An 18,024-nucleotide genomic window follows, 5' to 3' on the forward strand; every position below is an offset into this window, starting at 1 on the left:
AATATTCATAAGACAGTTAAGCAGTTTAGTATTATTTCCCCTCTTCAAACTATGTCTAAATCCTTGTATCACAGAGCCCTGTTGTTCCAAGGTTGAGCATGCATCACCATTTACCTTGTCCCACTTAGCCCATGCAAACCTGTCTCAGTGTTCCCCTAGCTACCTTGGTCTTCCACCTCCTTCCCCTTTTTGTATTGCCCTTCCAAACATCCAAACTATGTATGATGTGTCTGTCACCTACCCTGTGCTCTACTGTCACCTCCCTCAACCTCCTCCTAAACCCCCCATGCCAACGCCACCGTTGTGGTTATCTTATATTCCATTAACTTTTCCCTCTATTTAAGACAGTCTATTTTATCCTGTAATCTACCTGACCTTCTCACATGGATATCTGTTCCTCTGTGTTTACCTTCTTTCACATTGTAATTGTTTTGATCATAGACTGACCTCCCAGATCCTCTCAATTTGTTCTTAAAGTTTTATTCTGTTCTTGACTATTCCATTTGTAGATTGAGTTCCGGGTGTTGTTGTTGTCTGTTCTTGTTGGTTCTCTGGTTGTTGTCTGTTCTTGTTGGTTCTCAGTCCACAGAACTCCATTTATGATGTTTTTCAGTGCAGGGTTGGCTTTGGCAAAATCCCTTAGCTTCTGTTTATCCTGGAATGTTTTGAAATCACCCCCACCCTCCCTCCTGGGTAGAGGATTCTTGATTGGCAGTTTTTTTTCTTCAGAGTTTTATATATGTCTCCCCATTGCCTTCTTGCCTGCATGGTTTCTGTTGAGAAAATCAAGCTTAATCTGATTTGCTTGCTTTTGTATGTTATACTTCTCTTTTCTCTAGCTGCTTTTGGGATTCTGTCCTTATCTTTGATTTTGGAGAACTTGATTAATATATGTTTTGGTGATTTTCTTCTAGGGTCTATCCTTTTTGGGGTTCGTTGAGTTTCTTGAATGCTTATCTTTTCACTTTCCAGGATGTTAGGGAAATTTTTTCCATCAGCTCTTCAACTATCTCCTCTGTGGACTTCTGTGATTCTTCCTGTTCTGGAATGCTGATAATTCTTAAGCTATTCCTTTTTATGTTGTCCAACATGAATCTTAGACCTTCTTCAGATTTTTTAATCCTTTTTCCTGCAGTTCTTCTATCTTAGTAGTATTGAGAGATTTGTCTTCCAGATCACTAGTTCTGGCTTCCATCTCTTCAATTCTAGTCCTTTGCCCTTTCAGTGTATTGTCCATTTCTGATATTCTATTATTAATCATTTGGACCTTTTTCTGTAGGTTTTGCATTGTTTCCAAAGCTGTATCTAATTTGTTTGTTCCCTGACTTCTTCCTTATTTTTCTTAACTCCATTGTAAAGTGTTTTGATACATTTTATAATTATTTTTCTGAATTCCATCTCAGGCATTTCCAAAGCCTGCCACCTTCAGTTCATTTGTCTCAGTCACTTTATCTTGTTTCTGGACATGTGCTGTTATGGTCATCTGCTTCTGTTTTTTGGGGCATATTCAGTATCAGTAGTTAGCTGTGACCTTAATACTAAAATGGGTGTGTGTTTTGGTATTTTTTATGGTTTCTGATTGCCTCCAGGTAGATGTGATCAGGAGATGGGCTTTTTCACTCTTCTTCCTGAGAAATTTCATGATACCACTATTGGTCTTTATGACGTAACTTAGGATTTAATTCTCAGCCCATTTCCTTTTTAGTCTGTCTGTCCCACTCAGGCCTTTTGGCCTTTTTCCTAGTGACATATAGTTCAGGGCTGCCTGTGGCCATTTTGTGCTGCCATTTGGTTTTAAGTGGAAACTATTCCCTTTAATTTTTGAGGAGATTTGTGTGTGCATGCTTAATAGGACCCTCTGGGGCTGGGGGTGAGGTGTCCACTCACTCAGGCACGCTCTCTAGTCATCAGAATGGAGGTACGCAGACAGCTAGAGACCACTGAACAGAAAAAAGAATATCCACATCTTTATCTCCACATTTCTGTTAGGTGTCTGTGGCTGTTCTTATCCTTCTCCCATTTGGTCTTGCCCAAGATAGCTGCTCAGGGAGCAGCTGAGCACTGCAGATTAGACAGCCTGGAATTCTTGCTTCTGCTACAAATTCCATTGGCTGTAAGCCTTCCAACTTTCTAAATATTCCTTTTATGTGGTTCAGAGTCCTGGGACCATTTTCTGGGCCTGTTTGGTCCAGTATTCAGTATTGTTGCTGATGGAGCTCCTCACTGCACTTCTACCTTATCCACCATCTAGTTTGTGCTTCTCTGGCAGCTTAATTTTTAAAATCATCTTTTAAAAATGCAATATAGATGATGCATGTCTAAAATGAATCATTTCATATTACTGCCATTATATATCTTAAAAATGTAAGAGTTGTGTATTTCATATATCTTGCTTTACAGATTCATAGTCTTTGAAAGTAAATAAACTATAATTTATTTGAGAAAATACTGACTGTGAATTTTAAATTGCTTTAATTATTTTTAGAACAAGTAACTTCACATTTAGAACCTGTTTTTCTTTTTTTGAATTATGTAATATTTTAATTGTTCATATTTTCATATTCTAGCATTAAAAAAACCTATGTGACTTTTGCTCTCTCCCCTACCTCAGGAATCAGAGATGGAAACAGAAGAAGAGGTTGACATTTTAATGAGCAGTGATATTTACTCTGCAGCAGTATCCACCAAATCAATTTCTTTTACACGTGCCCAAACAGGATGGCTCTTCCGGGAAGATAAAACAGTATGTGCAGATCTAACTTTTAAATTAAAAAAATTTGTTTAGTGTTTAATGTCACCAAATAATGTGATGAAAATATTAGATGAAGTAGCTTATTGAATTGTCTTCAGCTAGTTTATTCTCTCTTCTTTGAATTATAGTCATAATTTAGTTAGGTACTGAGTTTAACTATACAAAGGTAAATAAAAGTATATTGCTGCAAAATCATAGAAACTTTTATTAAACAAAACTATCAAATGTGAAGCTTTTGTTTCTTGACATATCCTCCATCTAGGTCTGTGTACTTCTGAAAGCAGTGTTTCTATATTCAACCCATCCCCACCACCACTTGTGTGTCATTTTGTTGTACTAGTTTGGAGTCCTGGTGTGTCACTGTTGGGTAAGCTGCAAGGTCATTATGAATCGCTAGCTCAGTGGTTCAAACCCACTAGCCATTCCTTGGGAACCCTGTATAGAGTCACTATGAGTCAGAATTGACTTGACAGCATCTTAACAACAAAATAACAACTGTGACGTGCATGTTGGCTGTGATTTTTCAAGTTATGATGCTGGCTTTTCAAATGCCGGAAGTCACCCAGTGTGGGTGGACAGTTTTGTGGACCTTTCATACTAAGACAGGATTAGTAAGAAGGAAGAGGTAGTCCATTTCTGAAAAACTAATCGCTAAAAACCTTATAAATAGCAGTGGACCATTCATTGTTTAATACAATGCTAGAAGACTAGCCCCTCAGGTTGGAAGTTTGGGGATGAGCTACCTATCAAAGTAGAGTTGATGTTAATGATATGGCTGGAGCCAAGGTTATGGAATGTTAATTTGCTTATATAGCACCACTCAAAATTAGAAGAAATAGCTGCAAATATTCATTAATAATCACAACATGGATTGAGTGAAGAATGGATCTCAAAAAACTTGTAAATCATCAAAAATAAAATGGAACACCCAAAGATCCATATCCTAGTAGGTATTATTGTTGTTAAGTGCCATCAAGTTGGTTCTGAGTCATAGCAACCTTGAATAGGGTTTCCAAGGCTGTAAGTCGTTACAAGAGCAGAAAGCTTCATCTCTCTTCTGCAAGTAGCTGGTGGGCTCACACTGTCAATCTTGTGGTTTTTAGAAGTCCAGTGCTTATGCTACAGAGCCACTGTGCCCCTAGTAAGCATTAATAAGCTGAAATGGATTGGTTTTGACCAATTTGAATCAAACAATCATATGATTTAGTAGGCTGGGAATGACAAATTGAAAAGGATGGTGTCACCTTCATAATTAAAAGGAAGATTTCAAGATTTTTCAACGAATACAGCACTGTCAGTGATACTATAATAACTATACACCTAAAAGGAGTCCAGTTAATATGACTATTACTCAAATTTATGTATCAACCACTAATGACAAAGATGAGGAACCTGAAGATTTCTACCAAGTTCTGCAGTCTGAAATTGATCAAACATGAAATGCATTGATTATTGATTGATAATGATAATAAATGCATTAATTGATAATCTAAGTAATAGTAACTGCATTGATTAATGAAATGCATTGATTATTACTGGTGATTGAAATTTGAAAATGGGAAGCAAGAGGATCATCAGTAGTAGCTAAACGAGTCCTTGATGATAGAAATGAGGTCAGAGATTCATAAGAATTTTGCAGGACTATGGATCTATTCATTGCAAGTATCTTTTTTCAACCACATGAACACAGACTATATATGTGTACCTCAGCAGGTGGAACATATAGGAAACAATCAGCTGCATCTGTGGAAAGAGATGATGGACAAGCCCAATATCATCAGTGGTCAATAAATTGATTCCAGACAGCATTGGAAAGGACATAGAAAAACTAGCCAATCTATTTACCCTTTCTACAATGTTTTCATTAGAAATGTTAAAATACTGAAGAAACCCAAGTTTGAGTTGGAAAAACTCTTGGAGCTTCATGGTGAATTTAGTAGAAAAACTACTAAAGATAAAGCAGATGCTGAAGTTGAATGACTCCTGATGTGGTGCTGTAGGATCACCACTGAATGGCCAACTACAACATTGACAGTTCAAACCCACCAGATGCTCCTCAGAAACCCTATAAAAAAGATTGCTGTGAGTCAGAATCAATTCAAAGGCACTAAGTAACAACAATAGCGAATTAATGAGCTGATGCCTATGAGCCACCAGTTCAAGAATCTTTTTAAAATTCAGACTTTTAATGATGACAAAATCATTTGTGAGGGGAAAAGAAAGATAAGGCCAAAATGGATATCAGAAGAGACTGTGAAAATTGCTCTTGAATGTAGAATAGCAAAAGCAAAAGGAAGAAATGAAGTAAAAGAGTCAAATAGAAGATTTCAAAGGGTGGCTCAAAAAGACAAAGTATTGTATTGAAATGTGCAAAGATCTGGGCTTAGGAAACCTCAAAGGGAAGAGTATGTTTGGTATTTCTCAAGGTGAAAGAATTGATTTGCATTAGGATTCTATGGTCAAAATACTGAATGACCCAAGAAATACCCAAAGGAGATGGAAAGAATAGTCACTATACCAAAGAGAAGTGGTTGACGTTCAACCATTTCAGAATATTGCATATGTTTAAGAGTTCATGGTATTGAAAGAAGAAGTACAAGCTGCCTGAAGGCATTGCCTGAATACCTATGAAATGTTTCAATAAATGAATGCATCACTGGAGATACTCACTTGCGTATGCCAAGAAATTTGGGAGATAGCTACCTAGGGAACCGACTGGAAGAGATCAATATTTGCCTATTTCAAAGAAATTTGACCCAACAGAATGTCGTAATTATCAAACAACATCATTAAATCACACAGAAGTAAAATTTTGCTGAAGATAATTAAAAAATGGTTGCAGTAGTACTTGGATAAGGAACTGCCAGAAATTCAAGCTGGATTCGGAAGACGATGTGGAACAAGGGATGTCATAGCTGGTATTAGATGTGTCTTGGCTGAAAACAGAGTATACCGCCAGAAAGATGTTTACCTGTGTTGTATTGAACCTGCAAAAACATTCAACTATGGATCATAACATATTATGGATAACATTGTGAAACATGAAAATTTTAGAATACTTAATTGTGTTTATGTGTTACAAGTACATAGACTAAGAAGCAGTTGTTCAAATAGAAAAAAGAGACTACTTTGTGTTTTAAAATCAGAAAAGGTAAACATTAGGGTTGTGTGCTTCACCATACTTACTCAGTTTGTGTGTTTAGCAACTAATATGAGAAGCTGCATTACATAAAGAAGAATGTGGTATCAACATTGGAGAAAGTTTATTAATAACCTGTAATATGCAGATGATATAACCTTGCTTGCTCAAAGTGAAGAGAACTTGAAATGCTTACTGATGAAGATCAGAGATTACAGCCTTCAGAATGGGTTGTACTTCAATGTAAACAAAATGATTTTCCTCAGAACTTGTCCAATAAATTGTTGTTGTTGTGCCCTGTTATTGAGACAACCCCCACTCATAGTGACCCTATGCACAACAGAAGGAAATACTGCCCATTCTTGTGCTAATCTCACAGTTTTTGTTAAGCCTGAGCCCATCGCTGCCACCACTGTGCTAATCCATCTCATTGGGGTTCTTGCTCTTTTTATCCTACCCTCCACTTTACCAAACATGATATCCTTTTCCAGGGACTAGTCCCTCCTGATAATATGTCTGAAGTATGAGAGACAAAGTCTGGCCATCCTGGCTTCCAAAGAACATTCTGGCTGCAATTCTTGTAACACAGATTGGTTTGTTCTTTTGGTAGTCCATGGTACTTTTAATATTCTCTTCCAATACCATAACTCAAATGCATCAATTCTTCTGTGGTCTTCCTTATTCACTGTCCAACTTTCACATATAGATAAGGTTATTGAAAACACCATGACGTGGATTAGGCATTTCTTAGTTCTTAAACTGACATCTTGGCTCTTCAGCACTTTAAAGAGGTCTTGCACAGCAGATTTGCCCAATGCAATACATCATTTGATTCCTTGACTGCTGCTTCCTTGAGTGTGATGGTGATCCAAGAAAAATGACGTCACAGACAACTTCAGTCTTTTTTCCATTTATATGGATGTTATTTATTAGTCCAGTGGTAAGGCTTTTTGTTTTCTTTTCATTGCAATGAAACCTACAATGAAGTCTGTGGTCTTAGATCTTCATCAGTAAGTATTTTAAGTCCTCTTGGCTTTGAGCAAGCAAGGTTGTGTCTTCTTTTGTAGGCTGTTAATAAATCTTCCTCCAATCCTGGTGGCACGTTTTTCTTCATATAATCTAGCTTCTGGGATTTGTTGTTCAGCATACAGGTTGAATAAATGTGTTTAAAGAACACAACCCTGGCACACACCTTTCCTAATTTTAAACCATTCGGTGTTCCCTTGTTCTGTTCAAACAACTGTCTCTTGGTCTATATACAGGCTCCTCATGAACACACAATAAAGTGTTCCAGAATACTCATTGTCCACAGTGTTGTTGATAGCTTGTCATGATCCATACAGTCAAAATGCCTTTGTGTAGTCAATAAATCACAAGTAAACATCTTTCTGGTATTTTCTGCATTCAGCTAAGATCCATCTCACTTTAGCAATGATATCCCTCATTCCATATCCTCTTCTGAATCTAGCTTGAACCATTGGAGGTTCTTTGTAAATATATGGTTGCAGCCAATTTTGCATTATCTTTAGCAAAATTTTGCTTGCATACGACATTAATAATATTGTCCGGTGATTTCTGCATTGTATTGGGTCACCTCTCTTTGGAATGGGCACAGATATGGATCTCTTCCAGTCAGTTGGTCAGGTAGTTGTCTTCCAAATTTCTTGGCATAGATGAGTGAGTGCCACAGTGCCGCATCAGTTTGTTAAAAGATTTCAATTTTCATTCCATCAATTCCTGGAGCCTTGTTCTTTGACAATGCCTTCAGTGCATCTTAAACTTCTTCCTCCAGTATCGTTGGCTCTTGATCATATATGCTACCTCTTGAAATGGCTGAGTATAGACTGTTTCTTTTTGATAGTGACTCTGTGTATTCTTTCCATCTTGTTTTGCTGCTTTCTGCATCATTCTGTAGTTTGTCCATAGAATCCTTCATTTTTGAAAGTTGAAGCTTGAGTTTTTTCTTCAGTTCCCTCAGCTTGAGAAATGCTGAGTGTGTCCTTCCTTTTTGGTTTTTTAACTCCTGGTCTTTGCACGTTTTGTTAGCATGTTTGACTTTGTCTTCTTAAGCTGACTTTTGAAACTTTCTGTTTAGTTTTTTTTTACCTCTTTTTTTTCTTCCATATGCTTTAACATCTCTATGCTGGAGAGCAAGTTTTCAGAGTCTTTCCTGACATCTGGTAATTTCTTTCTTTCTTGTCTTAATAACCTTTTGTTTTTTTTCCTGCATGATGTTTTTCATATCATCCCACAACTCTTCTGGTCTTCAGTCTTTAACGTCTAGTGCATCAAATCTATTCTTCATATGATCTCTAAATTGAATTTGGATAAGTTCAAGGTCATATTTTGGCTCTTGTGGACTTGTTTTAATATTCTTCAGCTTCAGCCTGAACTTGCATATAAACAATTGATGGTTTATTCTACAGTCTGCCTCTGGCCTTGTTTTGGTTGGTGATATGGAGCTTTTCCATGGTCTCTTTCCACAGATGTAGTCAATTTGATTTTTATGTATTCCATCTGGTGAGGTTCATGTGTGCTATCGCCTTTTATGTTGTTCAAAAAACATATTTGTAATGAACAAGTCATTGGTCTTGCAAAACTGTTTCATGCCATCTCCAGTATTCTTGGTATCACCAAGACCATATTTTCCTACTGCTGATCCTTCCCCTTTGTTTCCAACCTTTGCATTCCAATTGCTAGTAATTATCAATACATCTTGATTGCATCTTTAATAAATTTCAGGCTGAAGAAGTTGGTAAAATTCTTCAATTTCATTATCACTGACTTTATTGGTTGATGCGTAAGTTTAAGTAATAGTTGTATTAACTGGTCTTCCCTGTAGGCCAATGTTCATACTGTTCCCTAAAAGAAAATCCTGTCAAGATTATCCCTATGTAGAATTCCCCAGTTACCCTAACCTTCTAAGCTGACTTCTCTGCCTTGCAGAGGCCCCTGTTTTGATTGGATCTATATTTTTGAAGGTATCCTCATGGGACTAGTATACAAGGGGGCTTCAAAAAGGCCTAGGAAAAATAAAAGTTAAAAGCAAACATTTTTCCTGAACTTGTCTACAGCAATCCCTTGATGTCAGAGACATGTTTAAATATGTTTTGTTTGAAAGAAAAAAATATATTTTGTTTGGAATAGACTCCTATATGTGTAACGTGGAACCCTAGTAACAATGCCTTTTTACTCATCCTTGTATTTTAGAGAAGCTAGGTGTGATAAGCTTAGCTCATATAAATTCTTGCTGAGAAGGCTTGTCATGTGCCTTAATATACAATGCAGGAAACAGTATCAGCACAGTCTTCCTCTATAGTCCTAATGTTTCCTAAGAATACTTAAAGAGAAATGCTCTTGAATTTATTCCCTGTATCATTTTGTATCTTTACTTTTTGGCTTCAAAGCCATCTCTTTACTCAGTGTCTGTTTGTCAATATACTATGTATATGATTCAGGTTAAATAACCTTAAATTTTTATAACACTATCAAAGTAAGTGTTACTGGAGGTTTTCCTATTAGTGAATTGTAAAATCTTTCCATAATTCCCATTGTCACCTGTCATTAGCAGGTTATATGACTGTTATAAAATACATTCATATATTTTGATTTCTATGTATGAAGAAGCATTTCTTTAAAATAAATATTCATGCAAGAATAAGTTACCACATAAGGTAATACTCATAATTTAAAAAGTATTGATTTAAGAATTGTTTCTTTTTTAATACACATAATAGACATAAGCATATTTCCATTGAAAAAAGCACAACCTTACAGATAATAGTAAATAGCAGGACATTGGCTGCCCAAAATGGGGGGGAGAGGGCTACAAAGGCAAGAAATGACTGGCTTACAAATTTTCAAGAGGTAACCTAGATCCAGAGGGCGTGGAGGAAGGTAGAATCTCCACTGAGTAGTATCCATTCTGCCTAGGCGGGGCTGATGAAAGGAAATGCGGATAGGTCTCTTGTTATCCAATAGTGAATAATTGTTACCAGGACTGATTGTGAGAGTTGGAAATGTAAAGGTGGACATTTTATAGCAAGGAGGGGAGTGATTGACTTTGCAGTCTAGGAGCAGAGGTCCTTGGGACCATCAAGGGAGAAGAGTGGAGAGTGGGACCCTACCCAGAGAAGCAGTGACACCAGAGATAGAGGCAGAGATGATGACGTGGAGAGATGGAGTGGCTGGGGACTTAAGACCCAGAGAGGGAGAGGGGACCAGGGGGCAGGTATATACTTGTAGTGTATACCATTTGGTTGGTTGATGATGCATGGAAGGGATTGTAACCATGGCAATGAAACAATATATGAAGGGATGAATGTAAAACTAATGTTCTCCCATAAAAACTATCACATAATTCACAATAAAACATAAAAAAAAAAAAAAAAAAGTAAATAGCACAATCCTGAAGTCCTGTGTGGCTCTTTGGGTTAATGTACTGGACTGCAAGGTAGGTTTGAACTGCAAGGTTGGTTGTTCAAGCTCACTAACTGTTCCTCAGAAAACCTATGCAGAATCACTATGAATAAGAACCAACTCAAAGGTACTTAAAAGCAACAGTGCCTCTCCCTAAAGGTTATCAGTGTGTATATCCTCTATTTCTTTTGTATGATTTACATACATAAATATGTATCCATAGTAATATGTAACTTTTTGTTTTGGTTTATTTTCCATAAATAGAATCATGTTTTATCTGTTATTTTGTGGCTGGCTTTTTTTTCTCTCTGTAATATGTTTTGGAATATTTTCCTTATAAGTACATATAATGTTCCTTTAGTCTTTGAAGTAATAGCTTGGTATTCCAATAGTGTGGATGTACTGTAGCTTATTTATCCACTCTCTTACATGTGGATGTAGGCTATGTGTAGTTTTTTGGTCATTATTAGTGATGTCGTGTTTATCATCCTTTTACATGTCTTTACATGAGACATTATCTATAATGCAGCAACAAATGGAATGATTGGGTCATGGAGAATACAGACTTAAAATGTTAAGTTTATGATACTTTATACTTTTTTTTTTTCATTATAAGATTTTGTTTTGTTTCATGGTTTTTATTGTAGATTGAGTGAAAGTTTACAGGGCAGATCATCAGTTTTACATTCAACAAATCATGCACCTTGTTTCATTACAATGATTATAATCCCCTCCATGTACCATCCGTTAACAGTATTTCTCTCTATTCACTGTATCTCTCTCTTTTTTTTTAAACACTCATGCATATATAATAATTTACACCACCAAAAGGCACATTCTGCAAGTCTGCCTTCTGGCTGCCATCTCTTAGTCCGTCTCTTCCCATGAATCTAGAGTCCTTAGCTGCTCCCCCTTCCCATGTCCCCATCTCTGCCTCCATCTCTGATATTGCTGCTTTTCTGGATAAGGTCTCGCATTCCGCTTGTACTCTTCTCCATTGATGACCCTAGGGTCCTTTGTTTCTGGACTGTAAGATTAACTACTCTCTCATTTTTGTTACAAAACTTCTACCTTTTACACTTGTGACAGTTGTAATTAGTCATGATAACAATTATACTCTGTTGAATCATAAGAATCTTATCTCCATCTCTTTGAACCAGACCCATCTAGACAAGATGAAAACTGTTCAGTGGGGACTCTTTCTTCCCCCCCACACTGTTAAATTAACTCCATCTTGAAACCTTGTAAGCCAGTCACTGTGTGCCTTCTTAGGTAGTCAGTGTCTAAATTGCCCATCCCTATCTACCCTGTGTATAGAGGGGATAGCAGTGATACTTGATGTGAAGACTTCTTCCCTCTCTGTTGGTATTTGAGTTACTACCTTCATGAGTATAGGTCAAGTTAATCAAATTGTAGCAGTTTATCCTCCTTTCCTTTATCAGAAATTGTTTTGTTCTTTTTTTTTTTTAATCTTCCTCTAGTTGAGTTCTGATTATCAAGCCATCTAGGCTAGGCCAAATGGGTAAGTTTGGGTGTTCTTGTGTGACTCCTCTCACTTCGTATCAGCTGGTTGCTTCATTCTCAGCTCTAGACCTCTGTGGCTATGTCCTTGTCCATAGGCTCAGGAGTCCCCAGGTCTCACCACACTGTGAACCTACCAGCCAGCCCTTGCTCTTCTCTCTCTCATCTCCAGGTCAATGGGAATCTGTGGAATGTGGTTGAACTCAGCGCATTTCTTCATTTCCCCTTCTTCCACTCACCAGTAACCGTTGTGGTCATCAGCAAGCTTACATGCCTGCTCATGTATTTCCTTTGAGTTTCTGTCTTAGAGGTATCATTATAACAGTTTGAAAACTGATACTGTCTCCGAAATATTTCCTGTTGTTGTTGTTGTTAAGTCTTGTCGAGTTGATTCTGACCCATCATGATCCTGTATAGGGTTCCCAAGGAGCAACTGATGAGCTTGAACCACCGACGCTGCAATTCAAACATTGCAGTCTAACGCATTAGCCCACAGTGCCACACCAGGACTCCAAATATTTCTTAGCTACAGAAAAATTCTGACTGTGAAATTTAGGTTCACGATCTTCTTTCACTAAGTCTTTTGGCAACAATTGGCATGACAGGAATCGCAGTTGTGAGATCCTACAGTACAATACATTTGTTGGAAACACCTCTAAACACATAGTTTTTAAAATGCCAGAATATTTTCTGATGATGATAAATAAGTGGTTTTCAGGCAGGTAGAGATGGCAAACTTGATTTCAGTGAAGTTACTGAGTTTTTAAAAAAAATAAAATGTAATTTATACTGTCTATAGGTCTATAAAAGTTGGAGATTAGTGTTGAAATTTTAGGAGGACTGTCTCAAAAGAAAATAGATTTTTTCTTGATACCCTTTATAATAGTACTTTAGTTTCCTTAGATGATGCTCCCCTGATCCATAAATTTAAATTTAAATACCCTAATGATATTGATGAGGGAGCTACTCTCTTGTTCTGCCTTCTCTGTTGATAGTGTCTCTATTAAAGATTAGCATATGGTGGTGGCAGTGGTGGTGGTGTGCCATTAAGTCAATTCTGACTCATAGTGACTCTGTATAGGGTTTCCGAGGCTGTAACTCTTTATGAGAGCAGAAAGCCTCATCTTTCTCCTGTGGAATGGCTTGCAGTTTTGAACTGCTGACCTTGAGGTTAGTAGCCTGACTCATAACCACCAGGCTACCGGAGCTCCTTTAGCATATAAGAGCAGGTAACTAATTGTAGTTATACTAGAGATTACTATGTAACTTGGGCCATTTATTTATTTTTGTTCCTTATCTCTGGGAGTCCTGGGGTAGTGCTGTAGGATAAAGCACTGGACTGTTGGATGGTATAAACTGCAAGGTTGGTAGTTTAAACTCACCAACTGCTCTTTCGAAACCCTATACAGGGTTACTATGAGTCAGAATTGAGTCAATAGCACTTAACAACTTAACAGTTACCTCTGACCCCTCCTTGCTACTCATATATGACTGTCAGCTTAATATTTCATGCAGTTTTGTGTTGTTTGGGAATAGATTCTAAAGGAAATATTATGTGATATTTTTGTTTAGTGTTAACTCACTTGCTATTTAATTATACTTCTCTGTACATTTAAATTTTTCTTTAAAATTTCAAGTGTTACAAAATAACAAATTTCACTTACTTGAATGTATACAGTGTATATATTCTATGAATAAATTATACAACGTAGACTTTTTAGCTACATTAGAGAAAATATATTTTCTTAAAACTTTTTTTTTTTTTTTAATCTACAAACTTAACTTTAGATTTCATGATTTTGAAATATTTGGTTTTGTTGTAGGAAAGAGTAGGAAACTTTTTGGCAGACTTTTACTTGGTGAATGGACTTGTTTTAGAATCAAGGAAAAGAAGAGAACACCTCAGTGAAGAGGACATTCTTCGAAATAAGGCCATCATGGAGAGTTTGAGTAAAGGCGGAAACATAATGGAACAGAATTTTGAGGTATATAATTATCATTTTAAACTTCTCCTAATTTATAATGTTGCAAGGAGAGAGGGGATAGATGTCATTCAGTACAGTTTTATATCAACACACTCAACAGTTTTATTTACTGTGATTCCCTTCTGTTTTTCTATGGATCTTCGTTTTCTTGATTGTTACGGATAAAAAGAACTTATGTCCTTGTGTGATTTTTGTTTGTGTGTATGTAAGTCAATTTTTGGCCTTTGTGTATTCATTTACTAGTAAATGATTTAAAGTCATTTTGCAAGCATGAAACCCAGTGTTAATTTTTAATCCATGTCTTTGCATAATACATCATTCCTACTTTACAACTGAAACCTGTTTCTTTGAGGGCCTAATTAAGGATTCACTTTCTTGTCAAAAGTCTTCTCTAGCTTAGACCTTCCTGTATTTATATTTTTAAATTTGGCAGATGTTTATTGAGAATATTGTTTATATAAAGAATTGTGTGAAAGAGGGTAAGAGAAGGATAAATTAGTAAATTCAAAGATAAATGAGATATAGTAACTGTTTTGAAAATCTTACTCCGTAACAGGATCAATAAGATGGGTTTTTACATTTATTTTTACTTTTTCAGACTTTCAGTTTATAAAAAAGTACAAGTTAATACAAAAAATTCTGGGTCACCTTCAACAAGATTCACTAAATGTTAACATTTGATGACATTTGAATTGTGACTCATAGTCATAAGATTAAAGACTGCTACGTAATACAGTCATTGTGGTCAGGGAAGCTTCAATTCCTTGAATGTTTAGTCTCTTCTATTATTCAAAGTCCTGGTGTGGCACTGTAAGATAATCATTGGATTTCTAACCACTAGCTCGGTGACTCAATCCCACCAGCTGCTTCTAGGAAACCCAACACAGGGTTGCTATAAGTTGGAACCAACTTAACGGCTCATAACAACAAAAACAGTGGTATTCTGTCAGATTATACAAGGTGTCTTCAAAAAGTTAAGGGAAAAAATGGAATATAAAGATAATGAAGTTTTCCACAAATTTTTTGAAACCCCCTCCCATGTTGTAGAGATGGACAAACTTTCCACAATAATGTGCCAGGTTTCGACTAGTTTATAGTATCCTTCCACTGCACTCTACTCTGCTGGGTTTGATATCTGTTGCAGCTACCACACAGAGTTCACAGACAGTGCTCCCAATTGTGGGGCTAATTAGGGAAGTTAACAGGATATAGTTCAGGATCAGAAACAACTCAGGATACAACAGTCCATTCAGGACAGCCCCTTCTCAGCCACACCAAAAGCCTCTCAGCTACTTGGGCAAGTGTTAAGGGGATTCTCTTAACACTTGAGCTCATGGCATTTAAGTAGGCCCTCACTGTTAAACCCATGTTGTACAAGTTTCAATTGTCAATTATACTGAGAGTTTTGATTGAATGGTAGGTAGGTCAGCACCCCTAACCCCTGGCATTGTCAAGATTCACCTGTATTCCTTTTCCAACTCCCATCTGATGGGTCTCTCGTAGTGACATCACTAGGGTTGGTGTCTCACAACCTCTCCCTCTTCCAAGCAAGGCCTGGCCTCGCCTCTACAAAGGGCAGGCAAAGCCTGGAGCACTATGTGACCTCCTTCCTCCCAGCCGTATCCCTTCCAACCTCTCCTATGGCCGTGTGCACTTCCTCCTCCTTTTGGCCAAGCAGAGACCTTCCTGTCTGCCCAATGGCAGGTGATACCAACCCTAGTGATCCCACTATCTTATCTGCATCTCCCTCTACAGCGTAACCTGCACTAGTCATGGTGTATATTCTTTGGTCATTTTGGTATCACCCCTTCTGGCAGTCTAGGGTGCAGTATGCACACACCTAGTGGTGTCACTGTACTATTTGTCCTGTTATTTCTGCCAGTTATTGCCTGTTTGCTCCACAGCTTGTCCTGTGGATTTTTCCTTAGCGCCTTTCAGTTTCCATTGTCACTGTCTAGTTTAGTTCCTTATTGCAAATGGAATCAATAGTGATCCAAATTCACGTTTAACCAAGTATAAGCTTTTTATATCTAACATTTAAAGACATTATCTATTGTAGATCTTCCTTTTGAACTTTCCTCCCTAATTTAAATAAACCAGTCTACCATGGTTTTCATCTTTGCACCTGCTTTTTATGATTGCTCCCTTTTCTGAACTCCTGAAATAGTGTTTTGAAAGCTCACTTGGTTTTTAATCATATACTGTTTTGTATTTCTATTTAGCAATTTGTTTGTTTTCAACTGAATAATAGGTTTTTATATTTCTCTTTAGCTACCATGCCCAGCATTTAGTATAATGTGAGGAACTTTTTAGATGATTAATATGTTGAAGGAATGGCTATTATTACTTTGATACTTGTCTTATTTGAAATTCAGAAAAAAACTGATGGCAAATGTCACTGTTACAGCTAAGACTCCCAAGAAACTATTCTGCAAGGACTCTCTTAAAGTATTAAGAGGTTAAGTAGATTGGTCGTTTATGTTTTAAATTTATATTTTTAAAGATGTGACGTTTTTCTTTTCTTTTTTGTCAGCCAATTCGGAGACAGTCTCTTACCCCTCCTCCTCAAAATACTATTACGTGGGAAGAATATATATCTGCTGAAAATGGAAAGTAAGTGTTTCCTGCATTGTTTATGTATAGTTTAGTTTGCTTTTGAGAAAGAATAATTTGTAATCATTTATATATGAATTATCAAGTATAATTTATTTTTAAGAAAAAATTATTAATATATTTTTTGCTGATGGAATTTTTTTAAGACCTTTTAAAAATATGGGTTAAGCATGATGAGGAAAAGTATTCCAAATTACATACACTTTTTGAATAAGGCTATACAGCCATCCTTTTGCATTCCTCCCATGAATTAAGACACATCAAATCACATAGGCTATTGTTCGAAGTGGGGAATTACCCAATGCAGTTGCTTCTTTGAAATCTTTCATTTTTGATAAAATTTTGTATCCTGTAATTATCTCGAGCCTTAAATTGGCTAATTTCTTTGCCTTTCTAGGCTCATATTCTGTCATTACCCTTGCTTTATCCTTTGCCTCACCACTTCTCACCATCCTATTACAAGATTTTTGCTTAATATTATATGACTAATGCTTCATGGAGTGTCTTGCACATAGTTCATGCTTAGTAAATGCTTATTGAATAAAGGGGCGAATAATGAGTTTATTTTGAATGAATGAATAAAAAATTTTGGCCAGCTTGTCAAAAGAAAATACAGACCTCTGAAGAAAACATTATTTCCTTTTGGTAGAAAATAAAGTATTAACTGATTCCCATGTTTAGGAAGTCATTATGATTAATTTTTGAAACGTTCATTAATTTCCTAACTTCTCCAGAATGTTTTGGTCTTAATGTTGTTGTGTGCCATCAAGGTGGCACTAACTTATAGTGACCCTGTATAGGGTTTCTAAGGAACAGCTGGTGAATTTGAATAATCGACCTTGTAGTTCAAGCTACCTTTGATTTGAGCGCTTATCCTATGGTGCCACACCAGGCCTCCTTTGTCTTAACATCCTATAGTTAATAAGAATGGAATGAGTCTGATTTTTTAAAATAATCATTGCTGAGATTAGAGACAGTAAATGAATTTTAATTGAATAAGTGATTTTAAAGTTCCACAATGATGTTTAAAAAATCTGCATCTCTAGCTATTTGCTTTGTTCTTAAAAATAATTATTAAAATTATATTATATTCAATGTAAAAGTGATTAAACTCTAAAAACTTTGTTCTGAATTTTTACACTTTACTCTTTTCTTATTTTTGTTACCCATGTCTTATTTCTCTTTGAAGTCTAATCCCTGTTTTAGCATGATTTTATTTCTATATACAGAATAAGAAATACTGGAATATTAATACATGATATTGGAAGATGGTAGATTCTTATTTAGAAGATGATAGATAACATGTTGAAAAGCTTCCTAATTTTTTCCCCCCTATTTTGTAGAGCTCCTCATCTGGGTAGAGAACTAGTGTGCAAAGAGAGTAAGAAAACATTTAAAGCCACAATAGCCATGAGCCAAGAATTTCCCTTAGGAATTGAATCGTAAGTTTGCTACTGTTACACTTGTTTTGAAAGAGCACTAAACTTAAAGATTAATACTGGTTTCATCTGTGGGGTGTATTTGAGGCGTTTCCTTTTGATAATGTGTTATTCACCTTTCTAGAAATTTTCTGATTTATATCAATATATTAATTA

At 36.4% G+C, this 18,024-nt stretch overlaps 1 protein-coding gene across 1 annotated transcript in view; it reads left to right on the top strand.

The window, feature by feature from the left end:
* Positions 1 to 18,024, top strand: part of ANKRD13C (ankyrin repeat domain 13C) — a 113,792-nt gene that overhangs the window by 80,765 nt on the left and 15,003 nt on the right. Inside the window, exons 8-11 of the mRNA XM_006862412.1 lie at positions 2,612 to 2,743; positions 13,655 to 13,816; positions 16,350 to 16,429; positions 17,773 to 17,871. Coding sequence (XP_006862474.1) covers positions 2,612 to 2,743; positions 13,655 to 13,816; positions 16,350 to 16,429; positions 17,773 to 17,871 — 473 coding nt within the window. The remainder of the gene's footprint in view (positions 1 to 2,611; positions 2,744 to 13,654; positions 13,817 to 16,349; positions 16,430 to 17,772; positions 17,872 to 18,024) is intronic.

Source organism: Chrysochloris asiatica, unplaced genomic scaffold (assembly GCF_000296735.1).
Source record: "Chrysochloris asiatica unplaced genomic scaffold, ChrAsi1.0 scaffold00048, whole genome shotgun sequence".
NCBI classification, from domain to species: domain Eukaryota; kingdom Metazoa; phylum Chordata; class Mammalia; order Afrosoricida; family Chrysochloridae; genus Chrysochloris; species Chrysochloris asiatica.